Source organism: Daphnia carinata, chromosome 10, assembly GCF_022539665.2.
Source record: "Daphnia carinata strain CSIRO-1 chromosome 10, CSIRO_AGI_Dcar_HiC_V3, whole genome shotgun sequence".
Classification (NCBI taxonomy): Eukaryota; Metazoa; Arthropoda; class Branchiopoda; order Diplostraca; family Daphniidae; genus Daphnia; species Daphnia carinata.
In genome coordinates, this window is record NC_081340.1 from 2208187 (window position 1) to 2228447 (window position 20261).

General features: G+C 39.7%; 4 protein-coding genes and 1 long non-coding RNA gene across 6 annotated transcripts in view; 2 read left to right on the plus strand and 3 right to left on the minus strand.

Moving 5' to 3' along the window:
• Window positions 1–851: 851 nt before the first annotated feature.
• Window positions 852–1316, plus strand: LOC132088408 (uncharacterized). The gene is made up of 3 exons (XR_009421960.1): window positions 852–915; window positions 978–1199; window positions 1262–1316. It is a non-coding gene; the product is annotated as an uncharacterized LOC132088408 (long non-coding RNA).
• A 4518-nt stretch (window positions 1317–5834) lies between these two features.
• On the minus strand, window positions 5835–8365 carry LOC130703164 (lysosomal acid glucosylceramidase-like). Its single transcript, XM_057524777.2, has 11 exons — window positions 8210–8365; window positions 7902–8105; window positions 7689–7815; window positions 7404–7557; window positions 7188–7348; window positions 7029–7111; window positions 6812–6966; window positions 6606–6750; window positions 6462–6532; window positions 6091–6374; window positions 5835–6010 (listed from the first exon to the last, which is right to left on the minus strand). Exons 1-11 carry the CDS (start codon window positions 8277–8279, stop codon window positions 5905–5907), a joined length of 1560 nt encoding a protein of 519 aa, XP_057380760.1. The 5' UTR covers window positions 8280–8365; the 3' UTR covers window positions 5835–5904.
• A 224-nt stretch (window positions 8366–8589) lies between these two features.
• On the plus strand, window positions 8590–12693 carry LOC130703117 (ATP-binding cassette sub-family G member 1-like). Of its 2 annotated transcripts, XM_057524732.2 has the most exons (11): window positions 8590–9101; window positions 9246–9364; window positions 9554–9677; window positions 9759–9948; window positions 10012–10157; window positions 10376–10445; window positions 10516–10684; window positions 10752–10880; window positions 10951–11105; window positions 11250–11418; window positions 11486–12693. In XM_057524732.2, exons 2-11 carry the CDS (start codon window positions 9253–9255, stop codon window positions 12085–12087), a joined length of 1866 nt encoding a protein of 621 aa, XP_057380715.1. In that variant the 5' UTR covers window positions 8590–9101; window positions 9246–9252; the 3' UTR covers window positions 12088–12693. The 2 variants fall into 2 exon arrangements, with proteins under 2 accessions (XP_057380715.1, XP_057380707.1); XM_057524724.2 differs by having other exon boundaries at window positions 8590–9364.
• On the minus strand, window positions 12429–15813 carry LOC130703100 (ATP-binding cassette sub-family G member 4-like). Its single transcript, XM_057524719.2, has 11 exons — window positions 15624–15813; window positions 15326–15449; window positions 14983–15106; window positions 14728–14917; window positions 14514–14659; window positions 14164–14233; window positions 13933–14101; window positions 13694–13819; window positions 13489–13637; window positions 13245–13413; window positions 12429–13180 (listed from the first exon to the last, which is right to left on the minus strand). Exons 2-11 carry the CDS (start codon window positions 15432–15434, stop codon window positions 12579–12581), a joined length of 1854 nt encoding a protein of 617 aa, XP_057380702.1. The 5' UTR covers window positions 15435–15449; window positions 15624–15813; the 3' UTR covers window positions 12429–12578.
• Window positions 15814–16976: 1163 nt separating this feature from the next.
• The window catches only part of LOC130702098 (myosin light chain kinase, smooth muscle-like), a 41897-nt gene continuing 38612 nt past the window's right edge, over window positions 16977–20261 (minus strand). Inside the window, exons 25-31 of the mRNA XM_057523769.2 lie at window positions 19732–20044; window positions 19410–19645; window positions 19196–19337; window positions 18922–19121; window positions 18682–18834; window positions 18493–18616; window positions 16977–18255 (exon numbers count right to left, since the gene is read on the minus strand). Of these exons, the coding sequence (XP_057379752.2) occupies window positions 17584–18255; window positions 18493–18616; window positions 18682–18834; window positions 18922–19121; window positions 19196–19337; window positions 19410–19645; window positions 19732–20044 (1840 nt within the window). The 3' untranslated portion in view covers window positions 16977–17583. The remainder of the gene's footprint in view (window positions 18256–18492; window positions 18617–18681; window positions 18835–18921; window positions 19122–19195; window positions 19338–19409; window positions 19646–19731; window positions 20045–20261) is intronic.

Consider the following 20261-nt stretch of genomic DNA (forward strand, 5'->3'; position numbering starts at 1 on the left):
ATCACGAATATGAGAGTTGTTTTCTCGTGGGACTCATAGTTTTTGAATAAAACGTAAAAAACGGTGAAGTTGGGTCTAAAAAAATAAGCCCGACTTTATCTTTAAATGACAATTATTTCAAAAACGGCTTACATGACAAAAAAACAAATGGCTTTTTCTGAATCAGCATTAAAATTGGGTTATACGGTGGGATTTTCTTCGCATTCCGAGAGATTTCGATTTTTTCCGAATTTGACAAAAGTGGGAAGGCTATTGCCTTCCCATAATTAAGTTAAGTAAGTAGAATATAACAAATAATTACTGTATAGTTATATGTTAATCAAATAAAGTTATTAATTTAAAAAATTATATATTTACATGGCTAGAATATGTAAAGTTGTATTTAGAAAATTAAATAGGAATCTGGCCGCTAGATGGCCATAGCCGTAAAAAGGGTTGCTATACATTGCATCAGACTTATCCATTCGCCAACTGAAGTGTGCATATGTCTTTCTTGGACAATTATTTTATTTTGCTACTATGTTTGGTAAACTGCAATTATGCCCAATATTTTTGTCTTTGCATTTTAGGTCTACTCTTAGATGATCTATACATGATCATGTGTTCTAAAGTGATCTGCTTTCACAGCAGCTACATTTCTGCTGTGTTCTTTTCTGTTGGTCTATGGTTCTGAATTGAGCCAGGTATATCTATTATGCTATGTCACTAAGTACTATAGGGAAAAGAATAACTGAAGTTGATTGAGATCTATTCTGATTCTCCTGGTATCCATCTCAACAGGTTTTTATTTGCTTTTCAACATCCATTTCGTAGTGGTACATGTGGCTTTGATTAATATTACCATAAAGTCTGCTGAAAATGGGTGTGGTACGGAAACACAGAAATGGCATGAGTTCAACATCAAACATGGATTATGTACTTCTCGGTTTTTTGTCTATCGAAAAAGTATTTTTAATGCTATTATTTTGCATTCACAGAATTTTAGCAGGGAATCGAGTCAAATCTGGAAGTGTTACAGGATGGAAGAGTTGGCCTGTAGTTGAAAAAACACTGAGAGTGCATTACTGTTAAGGTATGAGGTAAAGTAATAGAGTAATGCAAATTGTCTAGTGAACAATTGTGGGACCGTATTTGGGCTGAAAATGGGTGTGGTACGGAAACCCAGAAATAGCACGAGTTCAACATAAAACATGAATTAGGTACTTTTAGGTTTTTTGTCTATCGAAAAAGTATTTTTAATGCTATTATTTTGCATTCACAGAATTTTAGTGGGGGATCAAGTCAAGTCTGGAAGTGTTACAGGATGGAAGAGTGAGAAAAAACACTGACATTACTGTTGAAAAACACAAATTGTCTAGTGAACAATTGTGGGACCGTATTTGGGCTGAAAATGGGTGTGGTACCCCAGAAATAGCACGAGTAACATAAAACATGAATTAGGTATTTTAGATCGAAAAAGTATTTTTAATGCTATTATTTTGCATTCACAGAATTTTAAAGTGTTACAGGATGGAAGAGTGAGCCTACAGTTGAAAAACACTGAAAGTGCATTACCATTAAGGTATGAGGTAAAGTAATAGAGTATGCAAATTGTCTAATGAGAAGTACCATCTTGTGTGAATGAATCCTGTGTAACAGCAATCCTTTATAGTTCTGTCACAGCTAGAAGCCTCAAATAATACTGCTTCTCTTGCTAAAGAACAACTTGTCCTTTACGTTCAGAGTGTTGGTGAAGCTGGGTACTTAAATGGCCCTAAAGATGTTTCATTTCGTTGGCATTGCAGCGATGAACATCATACATGGACTTTTTAGGTATGCAAGGAATTTTCTTGAAAAATTTTTGAATTTATGACAAAGCATTTCTCCTCCTTTTTGCCAACCATGTCTAATCTAAAAAAAAAAATTTATCCAATAGGAAAGGATTTTCATATACTGGGAACACAACTATCAACAATGCAACATTCTACAGGTGCTAGTTTATCATTCAAGAGCCTTATAGAATGATGTTAATCTGCAATTTGTATGTCCTTTCCCAAGCTTCCACCAGAAGTTGAATCTATGAGTCATGTAAGTTACATGAGCACCAATTGATATGCTTAATGTTGTTGTTTTTCTTTTCCCAATATAGGTTAATAGTAACATTGGATCTGAAAAGATTCTTGGTTGGGGCAAGACACTGAATAAATTGCAATGATTGAATGGATGACATGACATTTCTATACTTAATTTGGATTCCCGAGACGGTATTTTATATTTAAAAAATTGAAGTGCATATCTGGGCTCCATTCCTTTCCGTAGCCCCGTTTCCCCTTGACTCGTAATAAGCCCGTAGGGGGTCATGCCCCTACTGTACGGTATATATAAAAACAACATATACCGAGGTTTGGAGGGCTCTGGCCGGAAAGGGGACGTGGGGTCCGCTTAGTCCGATGATGTGTTCACGGAGGGCGACGTGGCTACCCACAAATCCGAACTAAAGGTTAATCGCTCCTGTAAAAATGTTCCAAATCTTCAGCTCTTCTTCCGGCTTCTCTTAGCCAATCACCGGGTAATCTCCCCGGTGGGTCAACAAGGCAGTGTCTCCCCCTGCCTGGGTTGACGGCAACTTTTGAAAGGCCTATTGTGCCTTTTTAAAGTTGCAAAAATAATTGTAATGTGCAGAGAATTGTCAATAAAATTTATTTTATAAAATATTTTTTGCAAAATTCCTTTCTTTCATTGTCTGTATTCGCTGTGTTAACACGTTACACTTTTTATATTTAGCTTGCTTAATTCACCTTTATTGTTTTTGTCACCTTTGATGGTAAGCATTGTTTCCATTGGTTTATCGTTTATCTGTAAGTATTATTTATTACACTCTTTGAATTTTAGAGACTCTCGAGATTCAAGGAACAATCTGGATATTTTATGAAGTAATTTTGTATTTTGTTTTACTCGTATGGGAACCGATCCCCAGACATTCAGCGTGCAACGCCGATGCTCTAACATTGAGCCACGAGATATATCTAAATATTTTATTATCGCATATCATATGTTATCGTCTAGGATGTTTATGCAGTCTTTCACAACTATATGTTTATCTTTCTATTGCTTCCATAAGGTTCTTAGCTCTGTGGTAGAGATTTTATCTGCGATACCTGTTAACCTGGGTTCAAACCTCAGTAGATGTGTAAAAATGTAGAAGTGTATGTTGCAGAATTGCATTATAGTTTTATTCTAAGTGTAAATGCAAGTCCACAAGTGACTAGAAAAAAAAAACTTAAAATCATACTGATTCGTGGCTCATTGGTAGAGCATCGGCGAGGTATGCCGAACATCCAGGGTTCGATCTCTGGATAATAATAGAATGCTTACAGATAAACGATAAACCAATACCCGTCACCTTACCATCAAATGTGACAAGAACAAATGAAGCAAAGCCAAAAAAAAAAAATTGATAAATGCAATGTGTGAACAAAGCTAACACAGACAATGAAAGAAACGAATTTTGCAAAAAATATTTTAGAAAAAAAATTTTATTGACAATTCTCTGCACATTACAATTATTTTTGCAACTTTAAAAAGGCACAATAGCCCTTTCAAAAGTTGCCGTCAACCCAGGCAGGGGGAGACACTGCCTTGTTGACCCACCGGGGAGATTACCCGGTGATTGGCTAAGAGAAGCCGGAAGAAGAGCTGAAGATTTGGAACATTTTTACAGGAGCGATTAACCTTTAGTTCGGATTTGTGGGCAGCCACGTCACCCTCCGTGAACACATCATCGGACGAAGCGGCACCCCACGTCCCCTTTCCGGCCAGAGCCCTCCAAACCTCGGTATATGTTGTTTTTATATATACCGTACAGTAGGGGCATGACCCCCTACGGGCTTATTATGAGTCAAGGGGAAACGGGGCTTCAGAAAAGAAGGGAGCCCAGATATGCACTTCAATTTTTTTAATATCAAATACCGTCTGGGGAATCCGAATTAAGTATAGCAATGTCATGTCATCCATCCAATCAATACAATCTATTCAGTGTCTTGCCCCAACCAAGAATCTTTTCAGATCCAATGTTACTATTAACCTATATTGAGAAAAGAAAAACAACACCGTTAAACACATCAATTGTTGATCATGGAACTTACATGACTCATAGATTCAACTTCTGGTGGAAGCTTGGGAAAGGACATACAAATTGCAGATTAACTTCATTGTATAAGGCTCTTGAATGATAAACTAGCACCTGTAGAATGTTGCATTGTTGATAGTTGTGTCCCCAGTACTTGAAAATCCTTTCCTATTGGATAAAATTTTTTTTGGTAGATAAGACCTGGTTGGCAAAAAGGAGGAGAAATTCTTCGTCATAAATTCAAAATTATTTGAAGAAAAATCCTTTCATACCTAAAGAGTCCATGTATGATGTTCATCTCTGCAATAGCAGCAAAATTAAAACATCTTTAGGGCCATTTAAGTACCCAGTTTCCCCAACACTCTGAATGTAAAGGACAAGTTGTTCTTTAGACAGAGAAGCAGAATTATTTGAGGCTTCTAGCTGTGACAGAACTATAAAGGATTGCTGTTGTACTGGATTCATTAACACAAGATGGTACTTCTCATTAGGCAATTTGCATTACTCTATTAATTTACCTCACACCTTACGGTAATGCACTCTCAGTGTTTTTTCATCTGTAGGCTCACTCTTCCATCCTGTAACACTTCCAGACTTGATTTGATCCCCCATTAAAATCTGTGAATGCAAAATAATAGCATTAAAAATACTTTTTCAATAGACAAAAAACCGAAAAGTACCTAATCCATGTTTCATGTTGAACTTGTGCCATTTCTTGGTTTCTGTACCACACCCATTTTCGGCCCAAATACGGTCCCCAATTGTTCAGTTCCTTCACTGCATGAGCTTATTACTACCGATTCTTTTAGTGCAGCACTTACAGAATTTAAATTTAACACACTGTCATGTGGTGGACTGAATAAATAAGCAATAAATAACTGTTTTTTTTTAAATTCTATACTTATTTTGAATTCTTATTTGAAAACTTTAGGTACCTGGCTGTGTTCGCCTAATGCCAACTCATCCTCATGTTCAGTTACAGATGAGTTTTGAAAAACCTCCTTCACTGTTTGGAAACTGTTCCGTTCCAATTTGTTCTTTTCCCCTAGCTGAGCTTGAAGACTCAAACTTTGAGCTACAAAACACAAATGAATAAAAGCAAATAAATAGAATCATTATGTATTAGGCCTACGATCCTTAGCTTTGTTATCTAATATTTTGTGTTGTTGCAATAATTGAGCCTGCAGCTTCATAATTTGATCTAATAAACAATAATTAATAATTCAAAACAAATATAATAATGTTTATACTTACCATTTTTGTTTTATTATCTTATCCATTTTTCAATTGTTCCTCCAGCCACGCGTTGTTCTCCATCCACGCTACTCAATTAACTGCTAATGGCATACAATTAACTCAAATTGCTTACGCCAGTAATAATGAAACCGACTGATAGATGGCTACGTGTCGAAAAAAAGAAAAAAGTGCATTTTTTATTTTTTTTCCGCCATTTTTTTTTTTTTTTTTTATGTAAAACGGATTGCCATAGTAAAACGGATTGCCATAGATAACAGCAGGTTTAAATTTCACCAAGTTCCCAGTCAAAATTTTATTCCTTACACTTTGTAAATAAGAATTAATCATGGGCGAGGGTAGAGAGATTCAAGTTCGGTTTATCTTCATTCATTTCTATTTCTATTCTTCTGTCTATTTTGTCGTTTTTTTTACACATAACAGTTTCTAGCATTGCTATAGAAATGGTAAAAAAGGTTAGACAGGGTAAATGGATATTGATATGTTAGAAAACCCGGAAGCCGTTTCAGTGTGCTGGTATTCTGTTCGACGTCCAATAGATTTCAGACGTATACAATCGTATGGATGGATCGGGCTGGGCAAATCAATGTAAGCGTTCCATCGACTCGGTCAGTCTCCGCCAACGAAATCGTCCTTTCTTCATCTGAGCTATTATTGAATAGTAGGAAGGAAAAACGTATTGAGGAAAGGCCCTTTTGAAAAACAAAAACAGTAACATTGTTTCAAACCGATTTAAAATAACGACCGAACGTTTGCCGTCTGGACGTAGGAAAGCCGTTACAAACAAGCTCCTTGTGCTCTCATTTATTTCCAATTCAATCCTGATGGAATCTTCAGGGATGTACTTGGAGAAATGCCCCATTGCGTAAAACATAGGCTGTTTATAGAACTCGTCTACAGTGTTGTTCACAATAACCGGTGCGTCTACATAGTTTCCAGCCCAGTTTGGTCCACCACCTTCGTCCAAAACAAGATTCCAGTCCACCCAACCGGCAACCCAATGATTAAGGTCCTGTAGTTTCACAAAGCATGGGAAGCCAAGACTTACTGTTAGCGTTTGTTAGTAAACTGAATATCGCAAGACAACAAAGAAGTCCACCTCAATTATGTCATGTGCATAAGATTCCAGCCGTTCCCACGAACCCATGATGACTGGTTCTTCATAGGGTCCTGAACAATAAAGCGATGTTTTGTTGCTGTTCATTAATAGTTTTTGTTTTTAGTTTTACGTGTGTGAGTTTACCATTGCAAGCTTCTGTAGCAAGTATAAACCGGTCAGGAAAGGCTTCATGTGTGGACGTCAAAACGGAAGGTGGCACCACATTATTTGCGTACCAATGAACGCCGAAGCCGGAGACGTATTTATTGGCTTCAGGATCTGCTAGTACCTGCATTTAACGAAGAAACCATTACCGTTTTGCTATAGTGATTTACAGGTTATTTCCTTACCGTTTGGGGCCAGCTAGGCATAAACGTCCGCTGGTCATCCACTACCATGATTTTCACGTCACCAAATCCTTTATTAGCCAATGTTGGACCTAGATTTTGGCCTACAAACGACGCCTGATCTTCGGGGCTCCAACCCATACAATTCCATGAACATCCTTGGGATTATTTGAACGTGTGATTTGTGTATTCTGACTGAAAATGGAAAGTTAATACATACCTGGAACTCGCCCGTTATTGGGCTCATTCTGAGCGGTGAGTGCCCAAAAATTAACGTCATGCTTCTGATATTCTTCAAAAAACCTTTGTACATCATGCGACTACTGGTTTAATTGGCTAGTGATACAACAAAGAGCTTTTATGATATAGGATTACTTACTTGACGAAGTATTCTGCCCATGGTTGATAGTTTTCCGGAAGAAGGTGGCCGAAGCCGGAGAAGTCATTATTACTCTTCATCCAGGCAGGACCACTCCATGGGCTTGAAAACAGTTTAATTGGTTTCGAGCTGATAGTTTTGGCCCAGTTGATGAACGGGATCTGCCATTGGAAACATAGATTACTAAAAGGCGTGTTGCACATTTGGTGTTAATACCTTGAAGACGAGGTCTTCTTCAGTCAAGCTGAAATTTGAAAGAGTCGTGTCTCCTGGGAAGTCATCGTAGGAGTAAGGGTACGTGGAAAAATCACTCCCAGCAATAGGGACACGCCCGATTCCATATTCGATGCCGAGCGTGCCAAAATACGAACTGCGTTATCCATAAAGTCATCAACAGGTTTTAACAATACCCGATTTGAAAATTAAGGTTCAAATGGCTTTTCACATTTCATTAATGTGAGGCCCAGCTATGTACTCTATTATACATTCATATTAATGTACCTAAGAAGACGATCCTGAGCTGGAAGCGAGAGTTTTGCTATGTTAATACCAGCAGCATCTGTAAAGGCTCCGCCAAATCCGATGATACCTTGGTAGGTTTTCGAAGCGTTCACTGTTATCTGGAAATCTATTATCAGTTTTACCGCAAAGAATTAAACGCTCGTTATTTGTGCTTCACTTTGCAAGGGAAGAACAAAATGTAACACGCAATACCTGTGGATTCGTTTGAAGGAATGTCAAATTGCAAGGAGAGCGATTGAAACCTTGAAGCATTTCGAGTGGATGAGATGACTATGGCTTGGCCAGTTGACAGGGGTCCATCGACGCTTGGCGCACTGTCACAGTAGGTGGCATTGCACACACAGACAAAACTACTTTGCCCATAGTATCGCCGAATGCAGTCACCGGCAGAAACAGCTATAATTAATAATAATAAGCAATAATAATAATAATAAGCATTCATTATTTTCTTTTTAAGATTGCAATCTTCATTAATGAGTTATTGTCTTCTTTGAACTTACAGGAAATTGTCAAACAGTAGAAAATTGCTGGAAATATGATTAAACTGTAGTCAGCGAACAGTTTCATCATTGTGGTTTGAAATTCGGACAGAAAACTACTAAGTTATATTTTACGATACAAGGTTTTGCCTTGGACTCGTATCTTCAAAGTCAAACAAGTTGTGACCCGGTATTTGACAGTGACACGATAGGACTACAGCTTGTTTACTTTCCGAAATTCAAATTATCAGATCAGTCAATTGCCAATACAGGTTTTGGGCTCTCAGTAAAGAGTATCCCAAATGGACTTCTTAGCCTTAACCATTTACCTGCCTGTGGAATACACTCGCCATCTTAGACTGGACTAGACTTAGACTGGCCGCGTCCGATCCCTCAGAGTGGAGTGTGGAGCGAAACATTCAGTACAGTTTTTATTTTTGCCTATAGTTGTTTTCTGCCCTCTCCCCCTCACTTGACAAAAAGAAAATAGATTATCAGCGTGCCGTTGCAGAAATATTAACGGCGAGCATAAACTGTTGCAGTACTAAAAATTCCTGCCACTCAGAATAGTGGGATAAGAGCCAGCCTATGTATTTTACAGGTTCCCGAAACCTCCACCACGAACGCCACTTGCTTGTTTTCTGGCAGTACGAACAGGTACGAGCATGGCGTGAGTTAACTTGTTGACATTTTTTTCACATTTGGGTTTCGCGAAGAAGGCCCGGTGCACGTCAGTTCAAATCAAAGTAAGACAGAAAAAAAAAACTTACTCTCGAAACTTGTTTGTTCGGCGTTAATAGTTTTCTTTTCGAATTGCTCATTGAAACTGCATCGAATCTAAAGACTACACCAGCAACAGTGTATTAATGTTCTTTTAGAATAAGGCACCATTTTCAAAACCAACTGTTGAATGGTAGGTAGTAAAAACGGTAGACGTAATAATATGTACTCTAGTGTCCAGGTACTGCTTTGAGAAGCATTATTTTAATATCTTTTGCCTTTTTTTAAAGTCTGTGTTTGTCTAATAGCAACTTTCTTTTTTTTTATTTGGCTTGAGAATAAGGATGGATTCTGAAACTATACCAAGTGATATACTGCCAGCATCCAGAACAAAGTTCCATCATGGGACTTCGTTTAATCTCTCATTCACCGATCTAAGTTACAGTGTGGGGAAAGGTAATTCCATCAAATCTAAGCCAATGTGGTTCCTTTCTTATTTTTTTCTCAATTAAATTTGGAATCATGTTTCATCAAATACATATATAGTTTATCTTGACCAAGCAGAAATGTTTTAACAGAATATTTTGCCCTAGCTTCCCAACAACTGCAATAACGCTGAAACAATTTGTCATGTGTTTTGTTTAGGGAACAAAACCAAAAAGGTTTTACACAATATTAGTGGCACTTTCAAGTCTGGCCAGTTAACAGCTATTTTAGGGCCATCAGGAGCAGGAAAAACATCCCTCATGAACATTCTGGCTGGCTTAAAGTTAGTTGCTACCTAGTGCTTAATGACTACTAAGTGCTTAATGATGAAAAAGCAAGTGAACTCTTTTGATACTTACAACAGGAAAAGTGGGATAGAAGGCCAAATCTTTGTCAATGGTGCACAACGAGAATTCGAAACATTCCGGAAAGAGTCAGCCTACGTCACTCAAAAGGACCACCTGTTGACAAATCTCACCGTCGATGAGTATTTTATTGCTGCTGCTCATCTAAAATTAGGCAACAATGTTTCTAACAAAGAAAAGATTTCTACTGTAAAACTCTGTTTTCTAATTACTTTTAAAACAGTTTTTAAAAAATTGAATTTCTTCTAACAGATAAAGGATATTTTAAAGACATTAGGGTTGACGGGTAGCCAATATAAACGTGTCTCCTGCTTGTCTGGTGGTGAGCGTAAGCGATTATCTATTGGATTAGAATTGATTGATAACCCATCCATCTTATTTCTGGACGAACCAACCAGGTAATCTTACTAAAGATCTAGCCCGATGTTAAACGTAATCTGATTGATGAAAATTATCGTTCGAGTTCAACATTCAAATTTCGTTTGACGACGGCGGGCAACACTGTAGGAATTGTTCTTACATTTGTACACTCAATTAATTTCTTCTTTGAGCATATCCGCATAGCCTATGACGAATTCTCACTGTAAGCGCTGAAATGATAATTTTTTGTCTGCAGTGGTTTGGACAGTTCTTCAAGTTTGCAATGCGTTGCTCTGCTGCGTAAAATCGCTAGAAGTGGCAGAACGGTAAAAATGCATTAACTTTACATTAATGGCAAAATCACTTAAAATTTTTATTTACTTGATCCGAGAAAAGGTGGTCGCCACCATCCATCAACCAAGCTCTCGATTGCTGAGCCATTTCGATCACCTCTATCTTGTCGCCAGTGGATCATGCATCTATCAAGGACCTGTCGGATCATTAGTTTCATACCTAAAGGTTATGGATTTAAATTGCCCCAGTTATCACAATCCAGCGGATTTCGGTAAACAAAACAATTTCAATATCTTAATTAAAGATTTTTAAAAATTAACTGATACTTTCCTTTTAAGCACTGGATGTGGCTTCTGGAGAATACGGCGAAGTGCTAGAAAAATTGATTTCTGGTATTGAAAATGGTCGCAATAGTTACCACGATGGTTCAGGGTCCACGTCATCTGCTTCGCCGCGCAATAGTCATGGTTTGCAGTCGTTTTGGTTAACTTGAGCTTAGAGCATATCTGACTTTTAGTGTTTTAAAATCCCAAATAGATGCTGGAGTCTCCGAAGAAGACGAAGAACAAGTTACCATGTTGGAGGGTCTTCCCAAAACAAAGAAAGCATATAGAGTCCTTGACGCAGTGCCTTTTTATATGCAAGTGAAAGTTCTCCTTGGAAGGACTTGGAAGACCATTTGGAGAGAGAAGGTACGTCGCGTCATTTTCCTAAAGTAATTTGATAAATTTGAAACATTGGATATTCTGACGAGATAAGATACGTATTTGAAGACTATTAGTTCAGATTACTGTCTTGAATAATCAATGTTTTCTTAATTAACAAATATTACCCAGATCCTTACGGCGATGCGGCTTGCCCTTCACGTTGTTGTTGCTATGCTGGTAGGCCTGTTGTATTGGCAGATCGGGGATGACGCTGCCGTGATATTCAACAACGTTGGTTTAGTCTTCTTCAATATGCTATTTATAATGGCGGCAGCCATGATGCCAACCGTCCTGACTTGTGAGTAAAAACCAAAACATATTTTCTAACTAATTGGAGCAAGTTGATTAATCCCCTCTCCCTACAGTCACTTTGGATATGGAAGTACTGATTCGAGAACATTTGAATCAGTGGTACAGCCTTAAAGCGTATTATCTCGCCAAGACGTTAGCCGATATTCCGTTCCAGATCATCTTCCCAATCGTGTATTTGGTCCCTGTTTACTTCATGACCAACCAACCGATGAGCCTGGAACGTTTCGGCTTACTGCTAGTTATTATGATCTGGATGTCGCTGGTAGGACAAGGACTTGGTCTGTTTTTCGGCGCTACATTCGATATCCAATCGGCCTCTTTTTTAGCTGCCACTAGTACCGTTCCCATATTTCTTCTATCGGGATTTTTCGTCACGTTTGATGCAATACCTTCCCCTCTGCGTTGGTTAACTTATTTCAGTTTTGCTCGCTACGGTTTCGAAGGCTCCATGTTGTCCATTTACGCCTACGACCGCGCTCCGCTAGCATGTTCAGATTCTTATTGCCATTTCCGATTCCCTCAGAAATTCCTGGAACAGTTTGATTTAACACAAAGTTCGTACTCTTGGTCCATTGTCGGTCTCATGGTCAACTACATTTTAGTCCGAATGGCTGGTTATTTGGCCTTACTTTTCAAGTTGAGGCACGTTCGTTGATTCTCGCCGCACCGTTTGTCTCCTGTTGAATAATTAGCACAATCAATGCAAAACTCACATTTCTAGTTAGAATAATTAACAGTTATAAATTTAATGGGTTAAATGGTTGAATATTTTCCGTTTCTTGTTGTCCTGTCAAGAAGATGTCAAAATAATTTTTTCTCTAAACTGCCAAAACTTACTCTTTGTGATACCATTCCATTGTGGAAACCTAAACGATGAAAACATGATCGTTAGGTGAAACATTAACCCACTTCAAAACACTGCTGCCGTCGTACCTATTTGGCAGATTTATTTCTATAACAAAAAATACATTGAGTTGAGAAACATTGGTACACTTCTATTTAACTATGGGTGTGACGTTTGATTACTTACGTATTTCGTACTTACGAACGCTGTCGATGGTCTTGTGTCAAACAACAATTTTTTTTTTAATACAACGATTATAACAAAAGGGAATAGCAGGGTAACAATTAAAATAACAAGAATATTCAACGCATACTCTTGAGCTTGAAGCTCAAGGCAAAATAACCAGTCACGCGTACGGCGAGGAAAAAGACCAACATACCGACCACTGACCAGTAATACGAGCTGTCGGCCATGTTGAAGTGTTCCAAAATCTTTTGAGGATAGCGATTAGGGCAGTAACTCATTGAACATGTGAGCGGCGATCGATCGTAACCGTAAATGGACAACATCGACCCTTCGAATCCGTAGCGCATAAAACTCAAGTACGTTAGCCATGACATGTATGAAGGCATGCAATTGAAGTTGACCAAGAACCCAGCAAAGAGCACGAACGGAATACAACCGGTAGGTGCGAGGAAGACGGCCACTTGTATATCGAAAATAGCTCCGAGCAATAAGCCGATTCCTTGTCCGCAAAGTGCTAGACAGATTGAAATGCACAAGAGCATGCAATAACGTTCAATGCTCATCGGTTGGTTCGACATCAAGTAAACAATCGATACGTAAAGACCAGGGAAAATAAACTGAAATGGGATATCGGCTAACGTTTTGGCAAGATAATACGCTTTGAGACTGTACCAATGATTCAAATGTTCTCGAAGAAGAACGTTCCTCTCCATTGGAACTGTTTCGAAACCGAGAAAGATGTAAAAATCAAAGACTTTTTTTCATTAAAGGCCACTACTTACACGTCACGACCGTTGGCATTGTAGAGGCAAATAGAATGACGAGCAAGTTGAAGAAAAGCATCGATGCGTTATTGAGGACAGAAGCAGCGTCATCTCCTGCTAGCCAGTACATTGTGCCTACGAGGAGGCCGAGAACAAAGTGCGTGACGAAGCGAACTTGAGTCAGCATCTGTTTTCGTTAAACGTTGAATGGTTCGTTATAGGATACTGCGAGCATATGAATGGATGTAGACTTATTCATTACCTTGTCTCTCCACATACTTCTCCAAGTTCGTTCGAGAAGAATGGCTACTTGAGTATGGAAAGATGCAGGGTAAGTCTTTCTCTTCTTTTCCTTTGAGATATTGCCCGTCACAGTGATGGTGACGTTCGTGGCGTCATCTGTCCGGCTTTCTAATTTTTAAAGTTTATAAAATTTGAATGCAGATAACGTCAAGTTTGGTTGTTACTGGGTGGTGGTGATGGCATGACCAATGTCGATCCGTAAACTTCCTGATAAACGAGACGACCATTATCGATGGTGGAAACCAAAACGGGTAGTACGTTTCCATGTTCTCCGCATGCCACGTCCATTACTGCAGCAGTATTGATACGAGTTATATTTCCTCTGTTTCAACAGTCCATTCTAATTCCCAAATAAGGAAATTTTCACAAAGTTAAAAGGAAAAAATGAAAGGGGTTTGTTCACCGAAATCGGCCGGATTGTGGTAACTGGGACACTCTAAATTAGCTGTGTTCAGATAAGGCACTAGCGATCCGATTGGTCCTTGATATATGCACATGCCACTAGCCACGATGTATAAGTGATCAAAGTAATCAAGCAACCGAGAACTTGGCTGGTGAATGGTTGCCACCACCTTTTAAGGAAAACAAATAATCCAGTGGTTACACGATTTTTCTTTCATGTTTTATTGCTTACCGTGCGACCGCTCCGGGCAATCTCCCGCAATAAGGCGATACACTGTAAACTTGATGAGCTGTCCAGGCCACTGTTGATTGTAAGTAATATACAAAATGTTTTAGCTGTTCAGCCTGTCTGGTTTTCTTTCCTATACTTCTTTACTAATTAAATTGTCATTAATAAAAATTTTTGTCAATACACTATTTAATAATTGAAATTTCTTTTTCGCTGTCACTACCGTTTGATAATAAGATAAAACTAACAGTGTTATCGGTCGGTGGTATGGGAGCTCGATCAAATGTTAGGTAGAGTTCAAATTTCAGTGACACAAATTTCTACTTTACTTATTGGGGTTACTGAGTTTGTACCTGGTGGGTTCATCGAGAAACAGAATATCTGGGTTGTTTAGCAATTCCAATCCGATAGAAAGCCGCTTGCACTCGCCACCCGATAACGAACCGATTTGCGTATGCCGGCTGTGCGTTAAGCCCAATGTTTTCATCACCAATTCGACCTGGTAAACGAAATAGATGAATAAATTTGTTCCTTAATTATGGTGAAGGAAAATCAGAGATGCCGTACCTTTAATTTTCTTTCACTGCTGGATACTTTATTGCCCAGTTTGAGATTGGCGGCCGCCATTATGTATTCGTCGATGGTAAGATGTGATAGGAGATGATCTTCTTGGGTGATGTAGGCTGATTGTTTACGGAATGTTTTAAGCTTTCGATCAACGCCATTCACCTGGATTTGGCCTTCGACTCCGCTAGTCCTGTAGTTTTACATAAAAAAAAAACATTTACGTTTCTCTTTCAATAAAGTAATAGTATGACTTACTTTAGGCCAGCTAAAATGTTCATTAGAGAAGATTTGCCTGCTCCAGACGGCCCTAAGATGGCTGTCAAATGGCCAGACTTGAACGAGCCGCTCATCCCGTGCAATATTCTTTTGGCATCTTTTCCTAACGAGTAAGTTCCCGCTAACCGTTAGTTGATAAACAACACACTTTCTTCACTAGTTTCTTTGCTACAACTAGAATGCATAAAATTAAGGCCGAGGTTGCACTAAAAGCTACGCGACGCCTGCAGGCATCGCATGGTACAATAGAAAATAGCGGTAGAACTTACAACTATCATTGTGGTTGTTATGTAATACTTTAATAGCGGATGAGGTGTATTACCTTTATTAGGAGTATAGCATAGGTCACGAAAGGTGAGATGCAAGGACACGCCAATTAGATTTTCAACTGCTGATACGTCAGGTCCCACCATTTCTATGTGAGCGTCCATCTTTGTTTGTTTCTCCTTTTTCACACACGCAAGCCAAAAAGTTGAATGGTTTATTATCATGTAAAAAGTCTCATTAGCCCTGCCCAATATTAGTTGTAAGACAACAGGTTTTTATCAAGATGGAAACACACTAACCAAACTTGTCGTACTACAAGAGCATAGGGATAGGTATATGTTCTTGTCGCTTACCTCTAATTCACTAACTGTACAGTTCGGGTATGGAACCAAAAATTATTCTTTGCGGTTAACTGAACTTTGTTGCTTCGACTTATGTCACCGGACTCGAAAGAATAACCATAATCAAAAGTGTATCTCCCTACTTTCAACACAGCCACTCGAAAAATGACGATCAAGAAAACGAATTTCAGCATTACACTAGCGATGTGATTCAACAATGTTGCCAGGTTTGCAATGAAATACATTTTATGTGACAGTTGATGCAATAAAAGTTTTTTTCGAGCAAGCAAATATACGTTGTTTCATTTTAACATTTTAATAAAAATATTTATAACTTTATTTATGTTTTAAAATTTTTTTATGTTAGTCGTTTAAGTTTACCGAACTTCTTTTCCTTGTTTTGGACAAACAACCAGCAGTAGATTAGAAGCAGTAGCCAATGTCGCACGTGATCAACGAAGCGCATTATGCGTCTAATTTTACTACTATAACAGAACGTGTATTTTCAACAGGTTTCTTTTTTGTTCTTGTATCTCATTATGGGACTTGATACAGCGCCTCTAGTGAGATGAACGCAAAGCTTAACTCACATTTCTAATGGCTCCCATTGTTATCGTACACGAGCTCATTTTCTTCCTGTTTCTTTTTCTTGATTTCGAAACATTTCAGAAGCTAAGCAAAAAATGGTTGTCCTTGTGTAATTCCAGGGATCGTTAGCCAACTTTTTTGTGCGTCTACAATCTGGAACATTTGAAACGAATTTCACTACTCCCTTATTTGAAGTAGTGACATTAGACAAAGTCCTACGAAGGCCAATCTGAAGTACTCGAGAAAAGGATGAATTGCGAAAATAAAAAAAAAAAAAAAAAAAAAGCAAAACAAAAAGCTGTTTTAATGGAACACGATAATAAAAGCTACGGTGAGTTGTATACGACTTGAGTAGTTATACAGTAGCAATTGTGATTCAAAAGAGAAAGGCTTCCCGAATGTTTGTCAACCCGCCATCAGGGTCCCGGTAATATCCTCGTGAGTCAATTACACCATTGTTGATAAACACCATTACAGAGACCACGATAATCATATTTGTATTATAATAGACATGCTTTCCATCATACAAATTGTTTTCAATCATATCCATAACAGAGCATTCTCATTTAGAGTGTATAAGGTAGTAAAGATTTATTTTTATTTTTTTTTTTTTTTTTCGTGTTTTCTGTATTTTACCGGAGGGGCAAATAGAAGAAATGAGAAAATAAAGAAAGAGATTGTTGGCGTGCAAGTGTTTTGTGCATTCGATTGAATACGAACGAGTAAGGCCTTCTTATACAGTAAGACAACTCATGGATCAATCATAGTATAGACAGGTATAAAGAGAGAGAGAGAGAGAGAGAGAGAGAGAGAGAGAGAGAGAGAGAGAGAGAGAGAGAGAGAGAGAGAGAGAGAGAGAGAGAGAGAGAGAGATAGACGGGTAGAGAGAATCAATAACTCCGTGAGAAGAAGAAGAAGAAAAAAATGATTATAAATAATAATTCAGATGTAAATTTTTGAAAGCGGTGGGGGCAACGGGAAAGAGGGGGAGAAAAAAAGGAGCCAATTGAAACATCTAGCAGTAGAACAAAAAATTAAAATACAATAAACTATGAGGGAGTGAAGGGTAATCTTACGAAGCTAAATCAAAACACAGGAGAAAACAAGAGAGATAGAGAGAGAGAGAGAGAGAATGACACACCTATGACACATTGTACATATGGCTGCTGCTGCTTCTACATACGGTCAAATCTACAGCAAGAAACGAAGCAAATTCCACCGAGACGATGCATTTTATTATTAATATATGTGTTTTTGTTTGTTTTTTAATGTTATTTTGTTGTTGTAGGTTTTCGCGACGATTTTCGGGGCTCTTCCATCGCCATGTGTTTGTCTTCTTTGTTTATTCGTATTCGTTAATGATTTTTTTTGTTTTACGTTATTCTTATTCTCCGTCAATGGCCGAATCGAGCGAATGGCGACTGCTGACTACGCCCTTACCCTTAAGAGCGTATTGGCCGCTATGGCCGCCACTCTTCTGCGCCACGAAGGCTCCTCCTGTCAATCGATCGGAAGAAGAAGAACAGCCGTTAGTTAACGCGCTCTCGTTGCCACAATACTCGTCGTCCTCCTCTTCCTGGATGAGGGCCGGCATGTAAGAGCCGGACAGGAGCATCGACGAGTGATTGGAACAATCGCTGATGCCGCTGTCGCTCCGATCGGCGTAATAGGCCCGTCGCGGCGAGCTATTGACGTTGATCGTAGCCGGCGGGCTTCTGTCCGGCAATTCAATGGCCGGACCGGTAGCGGGAAGACTGGGACTGCGGCTGCGAGCGATGCCGGGAGTGGAGCCGGACGATTGACAAGGGTGAGTCACGACAGGTAAACTGGGGCTACGGATGCGGGTTACGGGGTCGGCGCCATTGGTGGGCGCCGTCAGCGAACTGGTGGCCACCATTCGAGAACTGGAACCGCTGCTAAAGACCGAGCCTTGTTCTTCCTCGCACAGCGAGTCCATTCGAGACGAACGCCGGCCAGTCGATGACGACGACGAATTGCGTCGCGAAGACGACAAGCTGGCCATACGGCCCAAAGCTCGGATGGCAGTTCCAGTTTTCTATCATTCCAAACCGCAAACACGGGCGAGAGAGGGGGGGGGGGGGATGATGGACATGCAAAACACAGACACACAAAAATAAAAGGTATGCGTTTTAAAATTGTAAAGGGATCGTGCAGATTGAATGTTCAAACATGCAAATTAGCAAGACAAACACACGACTCGAGAAAACGCGTTCAAATTAGAAGAAAAGAAAAGGAAAAAAAAAAAAAAAAAAAATGCGAGTTGGATTTTTACCTGCCACTTGCGGCGGATGATGAACTTTTTGAGCCGGTCCGTTGGCAATTTGACGGAATTCATGGCGTCTTTAGCCTGGGCCAGCCACTTGTGTTGAAGGCAAGCCTCGGCCGACAGTCGGAGTCTAATAAACGATAAAGGTTAACTCATTTGCATATTTTAATTTCACGACATTGTGGGTCGTCGTACTCTGGCCGTTTGACGAGCAACGAGGAAATGAAATCCTTGGCATCCGACGAGATGGCGGCGAAGGCATCGTCGTCGAAATCGTAGTCGCTAGACGTGATGTTGGCAAAAGTGTCGGCGTCGTTGTCGCCCATGAACGGAGACAATCCCGACAATCTTTTCATTTCATTTAAAAAAAAAAGAAGAGGAAATCACTTTGCCAATCGTATTTGAATAATTAAAAATGCAAAGTTTCAAATTTACAGGACGTAGCAGACGACTCCGAGGGACCACATGTCAGTGGAGCATCCGATGGGCTCGTAGCTGACAATTTCCGGAGCGATAAACTCCGGCGTGCCAAACAAGACACGAACGGGCGTGTCGGGGTCCAACTGACGGGCCAGACCGAAATCGATGAGTTTGATTCGATGCGAATTGGGGCTTTGGCACAGAATGTTTTCCGGCTGTTCAAACGATCATTTGGAATCAATTGATGAAATGGAGAAATGATACATTTTGTTTGTTTTTTTCGAAATACCTTGAGGTCCAGATGGACGATGCTCTTCGAATGCATGTAACCGACCCCTTCGCATATTTGTCGCATAAACAGAATGCAATCCCTTTCGGTCAGAGTGAAATCGTCGGCCACGACGCGTTCAAACAATTCCCCGCCGGAAATGCTGCGATAAAAACGGGAAATCGATCAATTAAAAAAAAAAAACGAACGAAAACGAAAGAAAGAAGTTTTTTACTATTCGGTGACGAGGATGATCTCTTTGGGGCAATCGTAGGCGGCCGCCAGTTGTAAAAGTTTCGGATGCCTCAACTTGTTCATGATGGCCACCTCCTGGTAAACTTTCTCGCGGTCCGCCGCTTTGATGCATCGGACGTATTTGGCCGCCCTGAGAGCGCCGCTGGCCCGGTCCACCAGCCGGTAAACGACGCCGAAACGGCCTTTGCCTACCTCTTCGTGAACCGTGTACTTTTCCTAATTCAACACAAATGATTATTATTATTATTATTATTATTTTTTTTTTTTTTAAAGAGAAAAACAAAAGAACGTCGTTCGTATACCAGAAAGTGGGGTTCACCCGGCTGCACTGTGACGTGACAGTGTTCGAATTGGGGAGCGTGAGAGTCGTCGTCATCGTCTCGGTCGTAATCGCGCGGGTCGTCTGGTTGGCCGACGATTATCTGATGGTCTTTCTCTTCGCGGTCGATGACGACGGCCTTGTCTCGCCTCTCAACGACCGACGGCGGCAAGAAGAGGAGCGGATCCGACGGGCAACTGGGCTCGCTGCTGCCGTGAATGTTTTTGGCCCGAACGCGGAACTGGTAGGTCCGTTGGGGCGCCAGGCCGTGAATCACGTACGAGGTCGAGTTGCACCTGTGTCGTTTAGCCGTTGTTGTTGTTGTAGGTAAACAAAAAAAAAACAAAAAAAAAAAAAAATAAATAATCATTAAAAAGAATAAGGGAAACATACAAATTGGATTTTCTTTTTGGCTAGTTTAAGCAGAACAAAAGAACAACGTTGTTACAAACTATGCAAATGTGCTGTGTCGACCATCGTTCTTCAACCGATTTCGTCTACAGTCATCAACAT

Bases quoted from the DNA above. Each gene is read 5' to 3' on its own strand.
- LOC130703164 (XM_057524777.2), bottom strand. From the start codon at position 8,279: ATGATGAAACTGTTCGCTGACTACAGTTTAATCATATTTCCAGCAATT. The intron at 7,558-7,688 runs GTACATTAATAT...TGGATAACGCAG, and splicing joins GCTCAGGATCGTCTTCTTAG to TTCGTATTTTGGCACGCTCG. The intron at 6,375-6,461 runs GTGGACTTCTTT...GTGAAACTACAG, and splicing joins ATGCACATGACATAATTGAG to GACCTTAATCATTGGGTTGC.
- LOC130703117 (XM_057524724.2), top strand. From the start codon at position 9,253: ATGGATTCTGAAACTATACCAAGTGATATACTGCCAGCATCCAGAACA. The intron at 9,949-10,011 runs GTAAAACTCTGT...TTCTTCTAACAG, and splicing joins ACAAAGAAAAGATTTCTACT to ATAAAGGATATTTTAAAGAC. The intron at 10,446-10,515 runs GTAAAAATGCAT...ATCCGAGAAAAG, and splicing joins TCGCTAGAAGTGGCAGAACG to GTGGTCGCCACCATCCATCA.
- LOC130703100 (XM_057524719.2), bottom strand. From the start codon at position 15,434: ATGGACGCTCACATAGAAATGGTGGGACCTGACGTATCAGCAGTTGAA. The intron at 13,820-13,932 runs GTGAACAAACCC...ATACTGCTGCAG, and splicing joins CCACAATCCGGCCGATTTCG to TAATGGACGTGGCATGCGGA. The intron at 13,638-13,693 runs GTAACAACCAAA...TTTAAAAATTAG, and splicing joins CATGCCATCACCACCACCCA to AAAGCCGGACAGATGACGCC.